The 24,535-nt window shown below is 35.1% G+C and overlaps 3 protein-coding genes across 22 annotated transcripts in view; 1 reads left to right on the top strand and 2 right to left on the bottom strand.

Moving 5' to 3' along the window:
- LOC141446838 (uncharacterized) overlaps positions 1-24,535 on the top strand; it is a 366,903-nt gene that overhangs the window by 170,362 nt on the left and 172,006 nt on the right. The gene's annotated exons all lie outside the window — the stretch shown is intronic.
- On the bottom strand, positions 2,731-4,986 carry LOC141446578 (uncharacterized). The gene is made up of 2 exons (XM_074113119.1): positions 4,212-4,986; positions 2,731-3,193 (listed from the first exon to the last, which is right to left on the bottom strand). The coding sequence occupies exons 1-2, from the start codon at positions 4,822-4,824 to the stop codon at positions 2,940-2,942; spliced, it is 867 nt and encodes a 288-aa protein (XP_073969220.1). The 5' UTR covers positions 4,825-4,986; the 3' UTR covers positions 2,731-2,939.
- LOC141446541 (uncharacterized) lies at positions 15,252-18,882 on the bottom strand. Its single transcript, XM_074113092.1, has 2 exons — positions 16,847-18,882; positions 15,252-16,751 (listed from the first exon to the last, which is right to left on the bottom strand). Exons 1-2 carry the CDS (start codon positions 17,304-17,306, stop codon positions 16,438-16,440), a joined length of 774 nt encoding a protein of 257 aa, XP_073969193.1. The 5' UTR covers positions 17,307-18,882; the 3' UTR covers positions 15,252-16,437.

Here is a 24,535-nt window from a genome sequence, read left to right as displayed (position 1 = left end):
AATATTTATAATATATTTTATTCTTGTTCTTACAATATTGGAACTTAATTATTTTAACTTATGGTACAGTCGACTCTCGATAAATCGAAATCCAAGGGACTACAAGAAAAATTCGAATTGTTAAGAGTTATTATTATGTATATATGTATGTACATAGGTATATTGAAAATACGTATGATCTTACCTAAGTTTTAGACATATATAGCCTCAAGTAAAAAAGTAAAAATAATGAAAACGACAAAAAAATTACATATGTATTAACATTTCAATAAATAATAATATACATATGTACCTAATTAAAAAATGAAGAACAGTTTTTTGTTTCAATGTGGCTTGACTTAGTCAGTGACTTAGAATTGTAGAAAGTGTTGATGGTGGAATATTGAAAGTTTTGGCGATATCTTCTTTTTTTCGAACCACTTTTCACGGCCACGATACTGTTTTCTTTATGGGACACAGTAAGGGAGACGTACTTCCTATCGTGACAAACTAAGAAAGAGAATTGTAAAGTTAAACTGGGCTGGAAGGAGGGAAACATTACGCAGGAAATGGACAATAATCGGAAAATGAGAAGTAAACATTACTAGGGAAAATTCGAATTATAAAGAGGGGAAGCGGACTCGTTCGAATTATAGAGCCTTCTCTCCCCCTGTTGTTGAGAAAAGGATTTCGAGTTATCGAGCGTATCTAAATACACTGAATTTTTTCGATTTACCGAAGTTAACAGCTGTAGAGTTCGAATTATCGAAAAATTCGAATTATCGAGTTTCGAATTATCGAGAGTCGACTGTATCTGTAATCTTCACTGGTATACATTTTCCAATATCACCGGAAATATATAGTTTTCTGTTACCCTGTCTACGAAAAAGTAATTCTTAGAAATTAATTTATTGCTGAAAATTTGCTGGAAGTACAAAAAATCGCTCATCACGATATTTACGGTAGGTTTGAATCAGCGTCATTTTTGTACAAGTAAGTTTAAGCTTTATAATAAGAAAATAACATTTGAGGGTTTACATGAATTTTTTATTTTTCTGCAATTGAAGTTGGTAGAAGAAATTTATCTGATTCCTTAACCTGAGTGAAAGTGTTTGCAAATGTAGACTTACAAACATTATATTATACAATTGCTTTAAACACGATTTATGTAGCATGTGCTAAATTTTAGTCGAATATAAAAACAGCTGATCCTAGGAATGTTCTTCCCATCTATCGTATATATTATTTATAAAATGTAAAGTAAAATTCACTTTTTCTACTTTCACTGGAATTAATTTTTTTTATTATTATTAATTTATTATATACTTCTTTATTTATTTATTTACTTTTTTTTTAAAAAAATATTATTTTATACCTTAAAAAATCAATTAAATTGCGAATAAATAATTTAAGCAGATTCTTAATTAAGTTTTATTCTAATTATTTAGTGTTGGGGCCAAAAAGATTATCTAAGCCACGGGTTTTGCAATTTTTGGTCAATTTGGTGATGATATACCCAACCGATTTGGGTTTGCTTTCTCCTTTTAACTTATCGTGTTCATGGGCCTTGAATAATGTCTAGCCCACCTTCTAGCTGAGTCTTCTCAACAATGGGAATTCTCTAGTAAATCAAGAAGCTTACTAGAGTTTTAGTTGTAAAAGTATTTCGGATTTTCCGCAATCAAGAATGACTTCCTTCTACAGTTAAGAAGTGGAATTCCTGTTGTCGATTTTCTCTCCCATTTCCGCTAACATATAAGTTTTATTTTTCTTACGTATTATTTTTTCCAAAATAATTTTCCTTAGAGATTTTTCAGATAAAATTTATAAGACCCACATTTTGCAATGTTTGGATCACAACGATTTCATCGCGTAAAAGTGGTGCTTTCGATAACAGTCGGAAGTCTGTTACAAAAATACTTCTACACGTCACACTGGGAGTTCTGTTGTTTGCAAGTTTATTGTAAATATTCATTTAAGGGTCAGCAGTTTGGTAAAGGAAGTATTGGTGAGGAATTGGCTAACGGTGTGTGCATCCTGACACTGTTCCCTAAATAGCCAATTCTATCTACTTAAGGAATAAGGACTTCCTTTTCATTCTAAATCGCTTATTATTATCACGTTCTCGTTTTGTTCATTGTAACGTAATTTTTGTAGATTCAATTTTTACTATTAACTACAAAGTATTAATTCGAGTATTTCCGTTTTTAAAATTATGTCAGATTTGAGGTTGAAACAGTTTTGATCCATTTTTATGGACCGTGTAATGTTTTTTGTTCCATATATTACGTCTTTGGAGGTGGATTCTCAGATGACTGAATGAGTAGGGCGCAAACTTGATCTTATTGTAAATCTCTAAATAAAGAAGTTTCATTGATACACTTTTGTGAGATAAAAGTAAACGGAAAACCTTAAAATTTATTTAGCAAAGTGGCACTTCCGCTTCTTGCTTTAGTGTTGAAATTTTACTTAATATATTGGATTCCGGTTAGTATTGTACAGATAGATATGGCACTTTAATACAATTTTCTGCATTGGTGGTGAATTCTTGATTAAGTTTTGATAATCGATGCCATCGATCGATAAAAGCAGCCATTCAGTGTTTAGAATTAACAAAAAGAAAAAGAAAAAAAAAGGTCAACAAGTTAGCAACACTCTCATTGGTAGTTAAAGTTAATTTACAACAAAATTACCCATTCTAGGCAGATGATTGGAGGAATACGCGAATCATTCTTGTTTAATCTTTAGCTCGTTAAGTGAACGGTTTCCAAAAAGCCTGAGGCTTAACATAGTTGAGGCTACTTCTCAGGCTTTTTTTTTTTAAGGTTATAGAATTCACATGCCTTTAATAATGCTTAAACATAAATTACAGTAAAACTGTAAGATAATAACAGAAACAGAAGTAATGAGCCAATTGAGTAAGACTTTTATTAATTGTACATATATATATAAAGTTTTGATCACATCATATAATATTGCGAGTGACTGTCGATTGGTCCTGCTTGAACTCTTCTGTCGGCGCCATACTTCACACCAGTCCAAGCGGCAATAGCGCTCAAGATTATCGAAGCTAGACTGATAAATAAAGACTTACCCGCGACTAGCGCTAGTCCGGCTAGCACGGGAAGTAATAGAGTCTTTAGGCCAATCGCACCGGCCAGGGCACCTTTCATCAGTTTGAACAGACCCAGTAGATGGTGTTTACGCCTTCTTCCTGAGGTGGTGTGACCAAAAAAGAAGAAAAAAAATTAAATAAATATTTTTTAAAAAACAAATTACATTTATTTTAAATTTTTACATCTTTTTCTCTCGCCTGTAAGAGAGGCATTATTCATATTTGCAGTGTTCTTAATTCGAACGTTTCTTTCGCAAAGCTCAATTCTCAAGGACGGTATCTGTAAAAATCAAAGACAGGAACCCTAAAGTTGCGAACAGACTAACTTACAGCAATGAATACTTACCACTACACCCACCATACTTTACAATCCAACAACCCCCTATTATGGGTCTAAGAAAATTAAAAAAAAAAAGGATCTCACATAAAACCCTTAATAAACGGATTTCCGCCCACTGCGGAATCCCCAAAGTGCGAACCTAGACTTTTTTTTTTACAAAATCCGGAAGTTTAAAAATAGTTAACAGTTTCTCTTCTTACAGTTTCTAAAATCTTCCATTACAGTGAAGAGACCCCAGAGAGAATTCTACCTTCATTCTCTCCGAGAGAATTATTCAAGTGGATAAGTTATAAGATGACTACGTAATGAATGAAATGAAAATACGAAATTTAGGGATAATAGTAAAAAAAGAGAGTCCATTTTAGATAAAATCCTCGTGAAATTTTACTGCAAAAAGTGGGTACTACTTCCGTTTGAAACGATTTTATTGCAGCGAGGGATATTGTTTCGATAGGCTAGGGTAATCTAAAAGCTAAAAACCACTTTAATAAAGTGAAACTTTTAGATCGAATTTGACTAAAAGCTTAGGATCGCTGATCTAGGATTTGAACTAGGATCCTCTGATGGACCTAATTAAAAGATCAAAATTGAATTTTCTATGATTTCACCTTTTTTTATTAAGTTACGCTGACCCCCGCACAACGACAAATTTGAATCAACCACTTTTGGAACCCAGGCACTCTAATTGACACGTACAATGTAATCCATCTTACAAGAGATATAAAAGAGAGTAATTCAAGATATATAGGATTAAACTGAAAAATCTGTAATTCTTACCTTCGACCACTTGAGTATCATCTTCCCTGGAAGCCGCCGAATAGAACGGATGGAATTCAGTATAGTGTGAATATCCCATCATGGACTTGACCATCGGCACAACTCTGTAAGTGAAACAGTCCATGCCCAGACCATTCCACAGACATCCGACCGCCGTTGACAACACCGTCCAAAAGTCTGGACTGGTTTTCTCCCATAGATTTTCTACCGGATATAGACGTGTTCGTCCGGTTGGTCCCATCCTTTCCGTTGGTGTGGTAACCGTTACATTTCCAACTTCCTTGCTGTTGTCACGTTGTTCTCTTGCTGCAAGTTCTTCATCATTTTCATCTTCCTCGCCTTCGTCTTCATCATCTTCTTCTTCTTCGTATTCATCTTCATAGTTTTCCTCTTCTGTCTTGGTGGTAGTTTCTAGTATTTCTGTTGTTGGTTTTGATGTTGAAGTCGTTATTGAAGCATTATCTTTGACTCCTTCTCTAGTTAACAATGCTACTCGTTCATATCTTGTCTCTTCAGGCGTTTTGATCATGTTTTTCGTCAATATACCATAACCATAGCATGGACAGCAGCAATACCAGCTCGATATTGCCGCCAACAGTAAGAGCGTTCTCATGACTGGCCTCCACAACTCCCGCGCATCATTTACATATGAACTTCCACATATATACCCACCTACTTATATATAAACAAGAACACCGAAGAAAAAAGAACTACCTAGAATAATTTCTACCAAATTGCAACATCCTGAACTGATAACCCATGATCATTGTGACAATAATCAGGGCGTGCTAAAGTAGTTTTACTTTTTTTATTATTACTATTATTTTTTTTCCTTTAAACTACTAAAATAGTGTTGAAAAATATAGGTTTTATATAAAATCATATTGTTAAATTTACACTGCCTTCTAGATGTATATACACAACGCTTATAATTATCTATTTGGCACTGATGAATTTTAATTGATTTATGTATATATATTTTTTATTTTTTAATAGTTAAATTACATATTTATTTTTCCCAAATTATGGCTAGGATCATATTCCGAATCTGGCACCATATCACTGATTTTGTAAAATAATTTCTGCAATGATACGTAAAGCAATTAGGCAACTAGGATCTCTGATAGGCATTTTCTTAGAACATTTAGCTTGTAGAGTTTCTCCCTAACTTTATCGTCACTTCTCTTTTATACCCTCATTCACTTCTTTTTTTCTCTTCGAATATTTAATTTTCTTTGGATATCTGGTTGGAAAAAAAACGTTGATAATGATCAGCTGAAGAACATTTCCCGATTCAAGTTCTCGAAAAAAGATATCAAGAAAAAAATATTATCATTATTACCATTCACTTATCACGTGGTGAAAGGGGGCAAACGCCCAATCGGTATATCGGTCCACAGTAATCCAGCTTCCCTGGGTATCTACAGTACTTGCGAGAGGGAACTTGATCTATTCCATGTCTCCACCGTAGTTTTGATTCTATCTGGAACTATCTTCACCTGTCCGAGACTGTATAACTGTATCAACTCTACCGCCAGCTTCACGTATTTCCGGTCTTAGTTCTTGTGAAGTCCTTGTTTCCATCGCTAGGCACCGCAATGTCTTATTATATTTGTTTTCTTCGCTTTTTCTTGTCTACAAATATATCTAGACTACTGATGTTTTCACCGTAATGCGGTGGGGTCAGTAATAATGGGCCCATCTTGATAGATTTCTGTCTATTTAGGCGGACAGCGAAATATGGAGAACTCCCAACTAGAAAGATCTAGCTGAAAACAAAGAGCTTTATGATATATTTTAGCAAGTAGGTATTCTGGGCCCATCAAATCTCATACCCATTTGAAATCTACTCTTTGCCTTTGATGGTCTTCGCACAAAGGTGACACTCATGTCTTCTGTACATTCTGATTGCAATTACCAGGTCTTGAATAGTCAGCCCAAATCCTTTAGATTCTAAAATTCTGTTTGAACTCAACCACTCGAACAAATCTGGCCCAGTACACCGATCAAGAAGGTTGCCAAAAAAATAACTGAGTAGCTCCTTTTAGCCCTTCAAGTAATCCTTCTTTCCTCTCGCCACGTGTATCTTCTGGTTTATGAGTTTCAACGAAGTAAATCGCCTCTGACAGATTGCCCTTACTAATAGAACCTAGCGCGAAAGTTATTGCCCCAAAAATTAGTCATGAAAAATTGTGACGTCCTAAGGTTGCCATTCGGAAAATAAAAAAGAATACTTGCAGATCCTATTCTAAATAAAGTGAGACTCCTCCAGTGCTAATCTTTGGCCCTGAAATATGAATTTACAATCAACTAAGCTAGAAAATAGAGGCTTTTATCGCATGCTTATCAGATCCATTTTTTTGTTATTCTAACGGTTGCAAAGGATCCTCATCTTCTCTGCCGAACCAGCCGATCGGTCGTTCCACTCTAATCAGTTTCTTCGGACCAAAAGAACCTAATCCTCCGCTGCCCGCCCAAACTCCACTACCACCACCAAGACTTCCGCTGCCAAACGAAGATTGGTTTTGTTGACGACGATAATTCAAGAACAGGCTGACTGCTGCTAAGATAAATGAAAATTTACTCACAACTAGGATTTTCTTCAAGATTAATATGAATCCAGCGATCAATAACGGTGCCAGGGTGGCGATGTTCAGTTTAATGCCTAACAGTACGGGTAGTAACGTGCGTTTCACTAACAGTCGACCTACAAAAACACAGGAAATTTAATTAAAATCTATTCGGAAGTGTGGTTAAGTTCATTATTTTTGGGCAGTATCGCTGCACACTTTTTTTTCCTGACCGGTTTCGTATTTTTATCCACCATCAGAGGTTGATTAAACAACTATGGGTGGAAAATTTGTTACAACTATTTAGTTAAAGTTCATTTCTTTACACCAAACTAATTAATCTATCTCTTATGATGAATGAAAATCCCGGAAGTGTTCAACGATACAATAAACGACGCATGCAGTAAGCTAAATTAAAAGAAATATTGTAAGCTGATTGATAAATGTGTTGCATTTTTTTTAAAATGGCGGAACTTTACTCAAAATCATAAATCCCCGGTAATAACTAAAAATTTGTATTCTGTTTTGGTTCCAATTGTTGCTTCAAATACCAAGCCTTTGAGGCGAAATCAATCAACCTGTAGTTGTATATTTTCCCTCTACAATACGGATACTTCCGGAAGAATTCGGTAGTTTTTAAGTCAGAATTTTATGACCAAGAAGAAGACAAAGGTCGAGTGAGTGTCACAAGAAGTTTCCATGTTCAGGACCATTCTGCAACCCCATATACTTCCGGTAGAACTTTAAAGCAGCATTACTTCCTCTGTTTATAGTGATTAAAAACCAAATTCTTGTAGATCTACGTTGCCAAATTCTCGAAGACATTTTACTTCGCAGCAAAATTCTTGTTGTAAACAAATAACTCCAACCTAGAAGCAGCACTTTATTTACCTGCCTTGGATGTTGGGCTAACGGTGCAAGATGCCCACCATTATCGTCTCATATATTCGTTCTCCCATTGTTTTGCCAAAGTAAATTAGGACATATATCGGTTGTTACGGTGAAAGCAAATCTCTTCTTGCTCATCTTATTGGAATGTACTGTTTTTTTTTTTGTTTTTTTTTATTCATTTAAATAATTGTCTGTAATAATTGTTAATTTGCTTTAAGAAGGCTTAAAAATCATTTGGTAAAAGTGATAATTGCAATAAAATAAAGCAACAAAAAAAAGACTATTGTTTTTCCCGCATTTATCGATGTTAGTCTAATCTATTGTTTTATGGAACTTTCTATAAAGTAAAGGTCAAAAATCGATGCACCTGATTCTTTACTTTCCCTAGTCTTTACTAATGACTTCCCCTTACACAGTTGAAGCATACTCTGTAACTGGATGAAGATCCGAAAACTGACAGAATTAAAGGAACCTATCGTGTTTTAAATAAGGACAGATAAAATTGAAATTTTGTTCGCTAGGAATTTTCTAGTAGGTTGACGGCGTACTTTTAAGCATCAACTCTGCTTAACTATAATACGAGGTGTGGCTATTAAATAACGAGACTGATGCTGCTACAGAAGAACTATGCATGCGCCAAAACCTAACGACCGACAGCTGTGCAGCGTAAAAAGCCTTCTCTTTCGATTGCAGCGTCTCACGTGTTTTTGTAGAGAAATCTGTCTGACCGGAACCGTGCGTTTGTGTAAGAGGCGACCTTATCTCCTATTAGAACGCAGAATTACACTATCAGCTCGGGATGCTGCAGTATGAATGACCTTAAACTGGGCACTCCACTTGCATGGGCTGAATAAAAGTCACAGTGTTCGTGTAATGGTTACAAAGAATAGTTTTATAATTTGGAGATCCCCAGTTCGACTTCCGCAAGTAGATACTCTTTGTCTGTTAGAAAAAATATAGGAAAATTAAAGTATGTTCTTCCGTGCACGTCCACAATACGAGGTGTGGTTATTAAATAACGAGACTGATGCTGCTACAGAAGAACTATGCATGCGCTAAATCCCAACGACCGACAGTTGTGCAGCGTAAAGCCTTCTCTTTCGATTGCAGCGTCTCACGTGTTTGTAGAGAAATCTGACCGGAACCGTCGTTTGTGTAAGAGTTGTTAGTTTCATTTTGCCGGAAACATGATACTACACATGTAGTAGAGCAACGAATTGTCGTGAAATTTCACATCAAAACTTTGTAAAACCGCTACTGAAACTTATCTTTTATTAAAAGAAGTTTATGGCGATGAATGTTTATCACATCCGCGAGTTTTTGAGTGGTTCAAGCGTTTCCAAGATGACCGAGAAGACTTCACAGATGATGACCGCCCGGGTCGCCTCTCCACGTCCAAAACGGATGAAACTATCGATTATAATTAATCAACATTACTACCGTGAGGTGTTTGCTCAATTCCGTGAAAGAGTAAGGAAAAAACGACCCGATTTGTGGAAGAACAAGTCACGGGGTTCTCCATCAAGACAACGCGCCGGCTCACACTGCATTGTCTGTCAAGACGACGTTTCTAGCCAAGTACAACATACCAGTTTTAGGCCAACCGCCTTATACGCCTGACCTGGCGGCCCCATGTGACTTTCGATCTGTTCCTCAAAGTCAAATCTGCATTAAAAGGAATACTATTTCAGTCCGTTGAAGCTGTGAAAGAAAAAGCGGCACGCGCCTTACAGGAGCTCAGACAGAAAAAGACTTCCATCACTGTTTCGAACAATGGTAAATTCGCTTGGAGTGTTGTAGGGATAGAGGAGGGGTGTATATTGAAGGTGATAATAACTAAATATGTTTTACAGCATCAGTCTCGTTATTTAATAGCCACACCTCGTAAATCTTAGCTTAACCTCCTGTTACCACTCACAAGACTTTGTCTTACTACAATTCTCATTATACACGCTTTAAAACCGTACTTAACTCTGTAATGACACTACAGGAATTAAAACCTCATCCACTCCGGAAGTTCCGTCGTGCTGCCCAATAAATTAATTAGGAAATAATATTTTCCGGATTAATAAACATTTATTGAATACTTATTTCCAAGTCAGTGGATTTTTCTTCTTCCTTTTATTTTTGGCAGCGCAGCCCCTCCAATGGTGCGCGAAACCGCAACGAGCGTGGCAACTTTTAATTAATTATCAACCAGCTCTGAACAGTAACAGACACAGTTACATGTACTTCCGGTCACGCTTGTCTGATTTAGTCGCTCTTCCGCGGAGAATATAAAGATAACTTGAATTAATTCATTTGAATCTTTTTCGCTAAAATTATCGTTTGAAAAGATTTTTCTTCATTTTAATTTATACTGAATTATTGCATATTTTATCGCGAATGTAAAGAAAATTAAATTATTTGCAACTTTTTTGTGTGTTAAGTGAATTTCCCTTGCGATTTCTTTTATCTAAAAAGCGTGTGCAAAAAGAAAATATGACTCTCTTAGAAAAAGAGAAAGTTAGAGGAAGACAGGATGAAAGTAAGATAAGTAAAGAGAATCGATAGTAATCGAAATTACTGAGTGATAAGTAAATCTCAATTATCCTTGTTTAACGTAAAAAAAAAAGAAAAGAAGACATAAAACTAACCAGTACTTAGTGACCGATCGTCGATAATTTTCCTTTTATCCAGAAAAAACTGGAGAAAACTTCTGGATGCTGGACCAACTCTCATCATTAATCCTGGATATAGATCACTAAGATCCCAGTGTAGATATCTCGGCTCTAGATACATTGTTATCGCTTCCAGCAGGGTGCGGGCTTCTCGAGGATCGCCTGTGGAATAATTTACGGTATAATTTATGGCATTGGCCTAATATGGATATTTTGTAGCGGTTCTGTTTTTAGGATTTTTTTTTAATTTTTTTGTTTTTCATGATTATATTGATGATCCAGGTGAGCCAGTCTGGAACTGCTAGTTTTCCAGGTTGAAATTTTTGTAATTACTATCTGTTTGGAGAAAAATTAAAGGGAGGCTTTCAAGATGAGGAGATTTTTTTATTTTTTTCGCTGGTAGAGGCTGAGCTAAAGGAAAAACAAACCCTTTTTGGAAACTTGGAAACCATGAGAGACGCCTTTCCAAGAATTTCACCTTAGCTAGAAAGCACGAACAATCGTGGAAGTCAATTCCATGACTTTAACAGCCATGGCACTAATAGTAACTAAATATCAGTTTGACTTAACAGTCCACGACAGTATCTCATCAATTTTTCGGTCTCAGGTTTCCTTAAGTCGTATATTTTCGTCGAAATGTTAAAGTTGAAACTTAACATAATTCTAATATGTAGAAAAATAAAGAAAAGTAATGATAGTTGAACTGCCCTTAATTTTTTCCCTCTCTCTCCGTTAAAGATCACTTCCGGTGGTAGATAGTGTTGCCGCTTCCCTTATATCGGCTATGCACTGAAAAAGCTCCGTGAGCCAATACCATCAATGTTAATCGTTTTTTTTTTTTTTTTTTTATCATTTATTTAGTTACAATCAACGCATTTTGCGTTATAAGCAACAATGATAACAATAAATAACATATCACACATATCAGAGTGAAGAAGCTACCCAGCGGTAACACTCCAAAAACATTCTAAATTCTACTGACTCTCTTCCATCAGAGAGGAGATCGCGAGGCCACTGTCTTTTAAGACGTCTGGAAGTGTTGTCTGGAAATATTCTGGAAGAATTCTGCTTTTCAGCAACTTGTGTGACGAAAGGAATGTTCAAGTCTGTGTGAATGGTTTAATTTGTGACGTACAAAAGGAGCGTTTACTATAGAGCAAAGAATTTTAGATTGCAAGGACTGGATCCTTTGCAGATTAGAGCTTTAGTTTGAACCCCACAGTTCGATGCCACACCTTAAATTAGAAATAATAATTATAATACCTTTAGGAATTCTTCGTTCATAATCAGGATCCTGGATAAGTCTCATCTGATCATCAAGATCGACAATGCCGACATCACCCACAGACTCAATACCTTGGACCATGCTCGACGTTAGACACGGTACAAGAGGATCATCGTTTCGTAAACAAACACCTAAATCATCATCATTTACACCATAATTAGCACGATTGGTTTCCGTTTCGCTGTTCTTTGGAAATGTTACCGCACATATATGGTCGACAGTCAGTAATAATGATATGCAAACTATGGATAAGCTTGATAATGGCGGACCACAGCCACCATTATCGTAGAGTAATGCGGACCACATAACTGTTAGCGTCAGACTGAAGTCTTGAACTAACTCCGGATATCTATTTATGGGCAAAGAAGAAAAACTTTTTAGCGGAAATATTTAATAATTCACTTTCATTTTCATCAGTTGTAACGATCTTGAAAGGGAAAGATAGTCTTTACGGATGGATGACCAAAGCAAAGAGCGTTCTATTGTAATGTTAATTCTTTGGAAGGAAATGGGGGGTTAATCGCTGAAGATCTGCTGGAGTTATTTCTCCATTCTCTGCAAGTGTAAATCGTTATCACTTGATCCAGAAAGTGGCCCTCGGCGTGGGAGACTCCCAGATCTTGGAAGAAAGTTCTAATATGTAAATTTTTAATGCACTATTCTCGTCTAGAAAGAAAGTAACACACTAGCTGATTTATCATTTATCTTGTGCACAAAAGAAAACACTAGTATGCAATTAAAATTAAAATCGTTTGGTAATAGGGAAATTTAAAGGAAAAACTTTTGCTCCTTGAGTTAATATAATTTTGAAGTGCAATAAAAAAAAATGCGCGATTTCCTTTTGGCAATTTTCACTCTGCTAAGTAAAGGTGGTGTTGTGATTGCGTTTATTGAAATTATTCCCTTAAATATCAGTTCAGTTAGTTTATCCACCATAAATTGGCGAAAAGTCCAAATTTGATATTTAGTATAGTTGCTAGAGGATACCTGTTCAAAATTAAGCAACCGGAAATGCCGTTTTTTACTTTATAAACTTCCTGGTTTTTCTTCGAAAGCGGTTGAAAATAGTTTTTATTTTTTTGGAAATTAGTCTAATGTGTAATGTACGCGCTTTTATGTAAAACTATTAATAATAATAGTCTTCATTACATAATAATAGTCTTTATTACATTAAAGACTACCTCCTGGTCAACGACCATCGGGGGAATCGGTATCTCATACATTACATACATTAAACAAATAGATTTGGTACAGCACTGATAAGATACAAAAACAGTACAATAAGGCAGAAATAAACAATATAAACAAAAATTAATACAAACAAATAAATAAAAGAAAGATACTCGAAATAAGCAGAAGAAAAATAAATCGAATATTTGTGTGCTTACTTAAAATAAATAAAATAAAAAAATAAATTAATAAAAAATAACTGAAATAAATAATAATAGCATAAATTAAATAATGAACCACACGAATTTTAGCTACTAAATTTTTAATTCGTTTTGCCGTAATTTCGTGGCAATCTTATAGTAATTGAATTCCAGCCATAATCTCCATTTAAATATTTTATTAGAACATCTTTCGGCAATATCTCTCGATTAAAATTACTTTAATCTCCAGGAATTTGATATGTCGATCCAATATCGCCTCGCTGCCGATCATCCAAAATAAATTCCTCAGACTGGTCACAACTTCCCCCCCACCGCTACAGACCGTATTATAGACTTACACTCAGAACACCAACATGGACTATGTAGAACACTACATCAAGTACCTCGCCTCTGGTTTCTTCAGTAAGTGTGAATGAAGTCACAACCACCTATGCAGACGCATTGGGGACTATAGAATGGACACGGTGTACAGGCACTGGAGAGTTAAGGACTCCCTGAATTGAAATCATTCTTATTAGCTTAGGGTTTTTCATTTCTTTTTCTCCTTATTATATACGAGTACTTTCATTTGTTTGTATAATTTCTGAAACTGTCTGCTGGAGGTTATAGTACTTATAGTACTGACACACCAGTGTATATATGTAGTATCGTATGTATTCTCGCATATCAAATAAATTTTTATCTTCTTCTTATTTTAATCTAATTTCTTTAAATCTGAGACAGACTGCTATGAAATGATGACAAGTCTCTTCCGGTTTGAGACAAGATGTAAAAACTATTGGAAAGCATTTTTCGTAGGAAATTCTGGAAAGGGCACTTTTAGGAAGGGGAGAGTGATGGGGCATTAAGGCATTCCCTCTAAAGTGCCTTGTCCGTTCATTGCATCTGCCACCTGTATAATATGAAGGAAAAAACAAATTTAAGACTAAATTTCCGTTATTTAATGTATATTTGCCGGAAGGACCACCCTTACAGAACTGAATTTTCTTTACGTAAAGATTTTCGCGCTTACAGCTGCTACAATTTTTTTGTTTATAAACTTTGTATAGTGAAGGCGATCATATAAGGGTATTTAGAAAGAGGAGTGGTGGGGGTAGAGTCTCCCCTCTAAAGGGAGAATAAATTGAATTGTTCAGCTTTTGAGCAAAATTTGTAAGTTAGAACATTGAGATCAATTATAACAGGATGTCGTGCGAGTGTTAAGCTCAAAAACCTTAATTATCTTTTTTTAAAAAAATATCGATTGATCGGAATGTGTGTCACAGTATATAAATATATATATTCGTTTTCAGAATTAATTTTAGATATTCCATAACAGCTGTCCTGTTTTCGACCTGCTTTTTTCCCGCCTTCTCCTCCTTATACAGGTTTTTTTGATCCAGCCGATAGAAATATAACCGATTGAAACGATTGATCGATAAAAATTTTTTAAAAAAATGAAATTTTATAATCAATGAAAGGCAACAAAAAAAAAAAAAACTAGATACAAATAAATAATAATAAATAAAATACAGATAATAAGTTTTAAGGTAATGACCTTCACCTACCGACCATGGATGACAAGATCTTGTTCTATGTAACGGTATAAACGGAAATGTGTTACTAGTATGTAAAGTGTGTATGTGTGGGAATTATTGTCTGTCTGTATAGGTGCCATGTGCGTGTATTTTATTGGTTTCTAAAGTGAAAGCCAGACAGGAATTAAGACCGAAAGAAAGAAGCTGAACTTTATTTTATGTTTTGAGTTCCGGTAAAGTATCAAAAAATTTTAAAAAGCTTCAAAGTTGTCTCGATATTTATTTATTATTTTATTTCATTCTTCATTAATATACGTCATCATCTAAAGTCATCGGCGCCCGGGTGCCCATTTCAGTGCATTGCCAGTCGCTGGATGGTGTTCTCTCGATACATTAAGACGCTGTCTGATTGTTGGGTTGAATTAGGTTCCTAGCTGATCAGACTCAATTTTAAAAATTTAAAATGATCGAAATACCTCGGCATTAACCACTTCGTTCCCAATCTTATGAATCTTATGAATCATTACCTATTATTTATCAACTAGGGGATTGAAGAGGGTCCTTGTAAGACCCAGAATTATCTTGGTAAGTCCCATGACCATTTCCCTTTTCAGAATTTTGGACAGCCGACTATCATAAATAGATAAATGTTTGTGTAGCCGTCATGCCATGGTTTCCATAGAGCTATGATCAAAAGTAGGTATGGAATTATTAAATTAGGCGCCTAATTTGGCCAACATGTTTTTTGATCCTCTCTCATAACATCGATATGTGACACTGCACCCCAGGCTAGAAGAATAGACTTTGCAGAACATTCTTGCCCTCACGTGGAGCGGAAGTCCCACAAGAACACCTCTTTAGTGCACTACCTGACGGTCGTCACTACATGTCATACAAATCCCTTTTTGAAATTGAGTTCTGCATCAATCAAATAATTAGAAAAAGAAATCTTGCAGTGATGATGTTACATCCAGATTTGGAGGTTTAAGAATACGAGAAAACTTGAATGTTTAGAAGGATATTTTGGTTGGAAGTTCTTACCAGTAAGGCGTGTAAGTTAACTGAATGAAAGAGAAATGATCAAAAAGTGGGCGGAGTTTGCTTTAAAGCTGCATGTTTCATCCTGTTCTTCCTGTTAGATTGTATAATAATGTAGCCTACAATCTACTATCTAGAAGAAGTCTTTGTTACCTTTCAATGAATGGTGCAAGTGATCTTGAAAGTAAGTCCTTTTGTACAGAAATCGAGTAGGATGTGGTGGGATTTGGTATATCTTGAACAGGAAGACGCGAGAGTAAGGTACACGTCTTGAATGCCATTTTGGAGAAGGACAGGAGTGGTTTCGGGTATGGTATTTTGGGTTTTCCTGGATGGGCGAGTGAAAACCGGCTAGAGTTAACTCAAGAAAATATCTCCCTTTATGTAATCCGCCATTTGATAAGTTCAAATATTTTATCATTAAATTAAAAAAAAAAAAAAAATACATAAAAAAAATATTTATTTATTTTTCTTAACAGAAACACACTTTAAATACATAAATATATTTAAAAAAAAAATACTATATACAAAAACAAAAATAAATAAAAACAAAAAATGCGTCTAGTCAGTCTGCCATAAATAAATTAAATAATAAATAGCTAATAAATAACTTTTGTGGGATGATTTTTTTTTCATAAAACAAAAAACAAATTTCCCTGAGGGATTTCCGGTCTTTAATCATTACTTGGTGGTCTTATTACGTCATTTTGTTCTCTAATCGTTCAAAAAATCTATTTAGAAAAAGTAAAAAATGAGAAACCATACAGACTCACAAAATCATTCTCTCAGTCACTCTCAATCAGAAATGTGCGTTCATTTTTCTTTATATATATATATATATATAAATACAGAAAACTTGTTCGTTGACTTCAATTTATTCCTGTTTTGGTGCGTACGCTCTGTAGGCTACCTGTTGAGCATCGTCCACGGATCGTCCATAGTGTCCATGTTCTTCGGTGTAATGTGGATGGGCGACTACTTCATAGCTTTGGGTATGATGTTTGGATGAGAGGAGTTTCTGTAGGCCGATCAGCCCGGACAATACTAAGGCTAGTTTGCCTACAATTAATGCCTTCAAGGCGAGCAGAGCTAAAGCACCAAGTGCCAATGGGATAAGTGCGGCTGCTTTCAGTTTCAGCATGAGCAGAAGTGGAAGAAGCATTTTCAACTTTTTCTTTTTACCCCTAGCTGAAAAAAAAAAAATAATAATAATAAAAGTAATATTGAAGCGAATTTTAAAATAATTTCAACTGAAAACTCATTTCTTTAAAAAGAAAAATTACCTTCATCGAGTGATTTCCTAACTTCTTCAATGGACGAATCAGGCACTTTCAGCTGCAGCGTATGTGTCTGCAAAAATCTAGCCACCCTATCTACCAACATGCTCTCCACTTGGGCGTCCTTGTCTTCAGCATTCTTCGGCAGTGAAGCGTCCAGTTCAGCTTCATTGATACCACGTCCGTTTAGTTCGCGGCTCGCGGCTGATTCTGTTCTCACCAAAGATACACCCTCCATTATGTTAATATCTTCGGGGCGTCTTAACACCTTGTCCACGTAGGTTAATGCTCGCATTTTCAAACACAAAAACATATCCTTGTCACCACATCCTTGGACCCACTTGTAAGCGGTTTCAATGCCGTCTTCAATGGCCGAAGGAGGTTGAGGTTGGTCATCTTCTGGGCCGGCCGGAAATGCTTGGCATATTGCCACACCAACTAAGAAGAATACTATGGTACGACGCATCTCTTCTTCAACTTTCTACAGTTCTTCAAAAAAGAAACACTTTCAAAAAAAAGAAAACTGTCTTTACAAAAAACAAAACTAAAAACTAAAAAAAACAAAAAAACTTAACTTGAAAACAACTGAACTGAACTTAATTAATTTAAGAAATATAAAACCCGCGCAATTTCACTAAGTAGTCTTATTTGACCGAATGTGAAGTGTCGGCCGGTCTGAGCGGGTCTTATAGGCGACCTCCCCTTCTTGGTGGGGGTACTGACCCAGATCCCCCACAAGGCTACCATATACACGCACCTCCTCTATTGGACGTTGTTGATGGAAGATGATGACGGACCTTGAAGGAGGAATAGAATGAAGAAGAAACTTTTAAAAGAGAAGAAGGATTTTAGAAATAGTGAAATAAGAATAATGCTCCCAAAGAAAAAATCAAGGGGATAATAAAATATGTGGACAAAACTTTTAAAAAGTGAAAACGGATTCACCTTCTTAGTTTCTCTTAATTTTTTTGGTGTTAAATCCAGCTGGTCTCCGAGCTGGAATTCTACTACGCATGTGCAGTGTTATTTGGGTAAAGCTTTCAATATTTTTGGAGGGTGTCCAGTCTGTGGACGAGGATTCATTAACATTTTTACTCTCTCTCTGTCACACACTCTTACTACTTGATAAGTGGAAGTACTGTAATCGTTTCATAATATTAAATTTACACCAGAAATAATACGAGAGTACAATTTCTAAATTGGTCTATACGCATGTATGTTTGTTTTTTCATGTCTGTCTGTGGTGATAACAGAAACCTCAGGATGCAAGTGTCGTCGTGCAAGTCGATGTAGGCAGGTCCGTAGGAAGGTAAATGTTCCACTATTCAGATTTCCGTTTACTCGAAATATTATTAAACAAAATAGATTCCTTTTTTCTTCTTTTTCCTTTAGATCGTAATATCGCCATTTTACGGCAAGAAAGCCGCCTCGGGGAGTTGCCTGTGATCCTGAACCTAGAAATGAGACTCTCTTCAGCTCTAAGGCCATTGTTTTAAGGTTCTCCTCAGCATCTCCCGGTTCTATTTCAAAAAAAAGATCCCACCTTCTGTTCTGTGTCGATTTGTGAATCAGAGAGGGTTCATCTTTTTTATTGTGTGCCTAGGTCCATTCTGTCTTTAAATTCAGTCACTTTAGAAAGGTAGTTCAAAATTTTACTTTCGGGAAAGATTTTGTCCTATCCCTCACTTTATGGCTGGATCGAAGACATTATTCTTGGTTATCCTTTTTGTGTGCTTGACTGGGGTAAAGGACACCCTCGCTGGGCATCATTTCCAACACTAGAGAATTGGAGCAACTTTTTACACTGCTTCTCTCATAGCAATCTCTGCCCATTTTTTTAACGAAGAACTTCCTTTTGGCATTGTGTTGTTCAGTTTTCGGCCTGCCAAATATGGTTGTGATAAAGTGCGACTTTACTAAAATGTCTAAATATTTCTTGTGGCCAAATTTTCTCCATAAAATTTTTTATTAACATTATTTTTTCCTTTTAATTAAAATTAAAGTAAAAATTATAATAATCTTATATCCAAATTTTAATTAAATTAATTAGAACGAAGTTACCCATTTAATATTTAGAACTACGTTGAATATATCATTGTTCTAAATATATTTAACACGCCATTTTTTTTTTGCATGTTTTTCTCAAAATTAAATTAATTTTTATTAATTTCCATTTATTAATTACCTACATATCATTTTTATTTATTTAATTGCGAGCTGGTTTTCTTCCACCAGATTTGGGATTTTCATTCCTCTTCAGAGATTAAATCATTAGATTTCTGCGTTATCATCATACTCTCGAGAGCTATATGGTCCAGTGAAATCATAATTTCTAAAGATTTAAAGTGATCACATTGCTTCCACAACAAACTTACTTAGAATTGAGAAAGAGAGAGGAAAACAAAAGAAAAGAAAAAAAGATTGGAACCACGTTTTGGTATATAGGAAAGCTTTCTCAAACGTTCAAGTTTATTAATTAATATCTTTGTATTAATAAAAAAAAATAAATAGAATAAATAAATAATAAAAATGAAGAAGATAAATGAGGATTGTAGAAGAGATATAAGAGAATAAAGAAGAAGGAGGTCAGTGAGTGAAGGTTAAAGACGGTGTCGGCCAAGGGCTTGGCGCGGTGGGTGTGTTGAGAGGGGATCCGAGAACTCATGGCCAAGGTAACCACGTTGAACTTCTTCATGGTCTAGTAGTCTATCGTAGTTACTGGTTACCATCCTCAACGCATGGAGTCTTTCCATTCAAAACCAACAATCTCACGATTATCTCTTATTTCGAATTTTCATTGGAGTAAAAGAAAAAAATACTGCAAAAATAATTTTCCCTAGAAAATAGGGAAACTCTAAACATCTAATATTAAAATTAAGCTCTGAGTCATTCATTAAATGGAACGCTGTTGGTGGTTAAAAAAAGGTGTGGTTCTTTATAAGGATAGTCAGGCGCGTTCTTGAGCAAGTGGTGTTCCGGTGCCTCAAATTTGCGCAAATAGAACCAATGTGAAGTTCTGCTGGCTACACCTGGACATTGTAAGATTTCAAATCAATCTTTGCCGCTGCCAGTTAATTTCGTGATTAACGAGAAGGATTAAAGATTAGGGTTTTAAGTCTGCCTACAATCTTTGTAAATCTATTGTGTCCCCTCTATTGTCCCACTAAATCTATACCATTCACTTTAAATGGAGATATCTAAGGTCTCATGAATCCTGCAGGGTCCTAGAAAGTGTATACATCATCCTCCAACCGCCCAAATAATCGCAAAACCCCTCTTCATTGGACGTATGGCATCACAATTCTGATAGGAGTTGTATTCAGAGTCTCCTACAGATAATCACAGAATCTGCAGCTGCTAAATCAAATTTTGTACCCAATTTTACCCAGATTCCTCTGTTAGCGCCGGTCAGATCTTCGCCTGGATGGAATTTAGTTCGTTCTGCTGGCTTTTCCCTCTCTTTCTTGAGCTTCTCCTGAAGAAATCAGTTCATATCTCCCTGAAATTTTCTCATTCCGTAATTTCTTTTCCTTTGACCAGATCATTAAGTTAGTCAAGACATTCCCAATTCACTTTTCTGAACCGATAACATGTGACTTAGCCCTTCTGGTTTTTTACCCTTTACGCTCTGCTGGCTTTCTTCTTCTGACAAATTTTTAGTGAATTCGGGTGAGACGCCACCCTCTCAATGGAGGTTGTGGGATTAAAATATCCAGTGACTCAAAAGACTTCCCTGGGGAAGGGTTCTCCTTGATTTGTGAGAGAAAGAGCTCATCTCCATCGCCTCCTTAATAACAATGATTATACAAAAAAAAAGACTTCTTGCGTTTACGCGTTTCTATTAAATCTTTGAGAATTCAGTTTCCAAAATTTAAATATTATTTAAATATGAGAAAGTAAATCAATTTGATATTAGAACATAAAAGCTGTGAACTTTCTAAACCTTTTGGTGTTCATTTTTATAATTATTGCATCATTCTCTTTTGAGTCAGCCATACTGGGTGGGAGATTCTCTTTCTCCTTCACTTCCTCTTAAAGATCGTCATTTCCGCTAGTTTTCCTTTTATTAAATCTAGAAATTGTTATATTTTAAAAACTATCAGTATTTTCTATATTTGTGTTTAACGTTATTTAAACGACGAAAAATCAAATTCAAAAATTAAAACTTAGCTTGGGCACCCACAGAGGATGCTACAGGAAGGTAGCCAATATCGATCAACCGGAAGTATCAGTTTAGTTAATAGATTTTTCATGTTTTTTCTAAAGATTTTCTCTAAAACGGCTCCAACTATTTTCTTTAAAGTTGATATAGTGAAATTTATCATTTAAATTTTATGAAAATTCCAGTAAATTCTATTAAAAGTACTATAGAGGATGGTTTAGATTCCTTCTAATTTGATAGGAATTAATTTTAGCTCTAACTTTCGTATTTTGATCAAAATTTGTGAGTTAGAGCTTAGAGAATCTTTTAATAACGGGAAGTCTTGTTAGTAGGCCAATCAGATTTCGGGATTATTCATTCAAATTAATCCGAAAAATGATTTTTTGTAGTTCTCGAATGTTCTATCATAAAATATTCTTCAATAATAAAAAAAATTTCAGAATTAGATGGCTTCAATATCATACTATTTATAGAGTAACCGTTCATATAATTAAGTGCTTACTCAAACTTAAGTTTGATTACTACTACTTTAAAGAAAACTTACGTTCAACAACAAAAAACATTGTGACAGATTTTTAACTGAAACCTAACTTTAAAACGGATATTCCCTTTGTAACCTCAAAAAAAAAAAAAGAAAACCATTTCCGATTACAATACTTCCTTCTCATATGAAACTTTTCTGGCCGCACGCTTAGACCGGATATTTGATTGTCCTCGACTAGTAGAAGAGAAAACAAGGTCGATCTAATTTGCTAAAAGTTGGTGTTAAGCCAAACAGGTTAACGAATTCCATTGTCGAAAACAACAGTGTGCATTTTGTTCTTTTTAGAAACCCAGAGAAATGTAGATGTTGTTTTATACTTTCAAGAGAATTCATTCATTGTAATGAAAAATATTCATTTGGTTAGTTAGTATTGTAAAACATGGAATTTGTACTAAAAATGAAGGAAACTTAATGTCACAGCTCTCCTGCAGTATTCCAAATTTGTAATTTGAGTTGGAATTTAAGGGAGTTAAAACCGGAAATGGCACTCTAAATAGAAGCTTAAAACTTCTTCCCTTTTGCTGTTACAATGAGCATAAAAGAATAGTTGCAGGGAAAAAAATGAAAAAATAGTAAATAATAAAATAGTAGTAATGCACTTCCTGTTTCCATGCTGCATCTGCGATTTCCTGACTTTTTAGGTATTAGTGATCACAAATTAATAATAAATTTGTTTGACCAATTTTTTTTCTCACTCTTTTAATATCTTAAAAAAATTGTATTTCCGGTTTAATTTAAAATAAAATTAAAAAAATTCTACACGGTCGTCCTTACTTCCTCTTCACGAAGGGCTAAGAGAAAGTAACAATGGAATAAATGCAATTTAAATACAATAATAGAAAGTGGTAGTTCTACATTCCAAACATTAAAGAATATATAGTTGGTGGAGTCATGGAATAGAACTTATACTCGTATATCTATATATATGTATAACACATACAAAACTATATGTATATATAATATTATATATATTTATGTGAAGAAAGTGGCAGCACGTCTTTCTGTCTGTCTGTAAGTTTGTTGTGTGTGACGTAGTGAAAATAAAAAGATGGACACGTCCAATTATTATTTCTCATATATACGAGTATATGACCAATTATGTGAATGGCTGTTAAAATGAATGGTACCAAACTTTCGCCTCAAAAAACGGTACCCATTCTTATCACGTATTTGTTTCCGTCAATACAAGGTCTTGGTGCCCTGTAAATTATATTTTCGTTTTGTATTAATTAAATAATTAAAATAATCAGTGTAAAGTTAATTGATTTTTTTTATATTATTATTATTATTATTAAGGGCCGGCCAATAGAAAAATTAATTTCTTCCTCCATTTTTAGATAGCAAGTCATATTGGGGTAGTGGGTTATCCATAACAAACTAGGTGACATTCTTACTACCTTTCTGGGCAACCAAAGTGGGTGATTTTTATTGGACTTCTTCTTGTTTTACATTACGCCTTCTCTTATTATTAGTAAAATGAAGTAGTGAATGTAATTCATTCATCATTTAGCCATTCGAAAGAGATAATGATATAATGTGGTATTTTCATTGGTTCAAAACTTATCTAAAAGTATTTTTGATGTGAAACTTCCGATTTGTTCTTCAGAAGTTACTGAATGACTAGTTTTGATTCTTCTTCTTATACTTGGTAAACAGTGAAAGAAAGAAGTGGGTAAGTATTGTGTGTGATGTCCTATGTAAATAAACAAGATACAAGTGTTTTGTGTATCTCTGTATGTGTGTACGGCAAGTGGCAGGTTCCCCTCCGTGGACGGACCGCGCGACTCCTGCGAGAATGGCAGGACGGACCGCGACTCCTGCGAGAGTGGCTGGACGGGTTGACTCCTCTCTCACATACCGGTTCCCCTACTTACTTACTAAACTACTTTACTGCATAACAACACACCTCTAATACCAGCCGAACAGAGGCAGAGGCAGAGAGAGAGAGAGAAACGGAGCCTATATCTCTTCTGACTTCGTTTTACTTGGCACTGCTACCAACATAACTTTGACGTTATTGTCCCATTGACTTTCCAAAATTATTCTATTAAATCTTTTTAATAAAAAAAAATTTTACCGGAAAACTTCTCTTTTTTTTAATACAGGATCGAGGGAAATTGCTGCTAGGGTTTTCATTTGGTCTATTTCAAGGGCATTGACACTTTTTAATAATGAACTTAACCGAAGTTTTACCTCAAATTCACGATTTACACTTTTCTGATGATGATGTTGGTTATTATTTTGTTAACGTGTGATGCACTGCTACAAAACCATAGAACCTCACACTCATACACAGGATCAACAAAAGGTCCTCTCTCCTCTTTGCGTAGATTGCAATGAGGAGGAGGATTTCAAACATATAATAATGATATGTCCACGTTATGTGGTAGAAAGGAAACGAATGTTTGACGACATATACAGGTATTTAGATGCACCATTTCGCTACGAAGACATTATATTCTCCACCAACATTTATGTGCTTAAGTCTATAGCAGAGCTAGCAATTAATATGAATGTATTTAAAAGTTATAGAAGGAATGGAAGAAAATGATTACAGAAGGATTACGTGATTTTAATTTCGGTTAAGCTATAAGGATGGCAGGAATATAGAGTACTGATCCATCCATTAGTTGTAGTATATGTAAATAGTTGAATATAGTAGAGGGATGAATGAGTGAAGCGAATGTATTTATAAGTAAGAATGGAGAGTGAGTGATATTCTAGTGATAAGCACCTAGACGATGCTGGCTGTATGGCGGAAGCCAATGCCAAAAAAAGAAAATACAAAAAATAAAACCTCATGCTGGCGCCAAGTAAACCTACCAAGTTCCCTAGGTGATGAAATTAACTCACCCTGATTCTGTAGAGATATTCCAGGAAAAGCAAGAAGGATTTGGTAGTACGGATGACCACTCTCTCTGGTGGAACTCGTTGAAGATTCTACCAAATTAACAGCATTCGGGATGGTGTGTTATATTTTTCTTCCAAC

This window comes from Rhodnius prolixus, unplaced genomic scaffold, assembly GCF_049639745.1.
Source record: "Rhodnius prolixus isolate KJV_2025 unplaced genomic scaffold, Rpr scaffold_7, whole genome shotgun sequence".
NCBI lineage: Eukaryota > Metazoa > Arthropoda > Insecta > Hemiptera > Reduviidae > Rhodnius > Rhodnius prolixus.
The sequence above is the reverse complement of the archived record's forward strand: the minus strand, read 5'-3'. Positions and strand labels throughout refer to the sequence as shown.

Bases quoted from the DNA above. Each gene is read 5' to 3' on its own strand.
- LOC141446541 (XM_074113092.1), bottom strand. From the start codon at position 17,306: ATGCGTCGTACCATAGTATTCTTCTTAGTTGGTGTGGCAATATGCCAA. The intron at 16,752-16,846 runs GTAATTTTTCTT...TTTTTTTTTCAG, and splicing joins TAGGAAATCACTCGATGAAG to CTAGGGGTAAAAAGAAAAAG.
- LOC141446578 (XM_074113119.1), bottom strand. From the start codon at position 4,824: ATGAGAACGCTCTTACTGTTGGCGGCAATATCGAGCTGGTATTGCTGC. The intron at 3,194-4,211 runs GTAAGAATTACA...ACACCACCTCAG, and splicing joins TGATACTCAAGTGGTCGAAG to GAAGAAGGCGTAAACACCAT.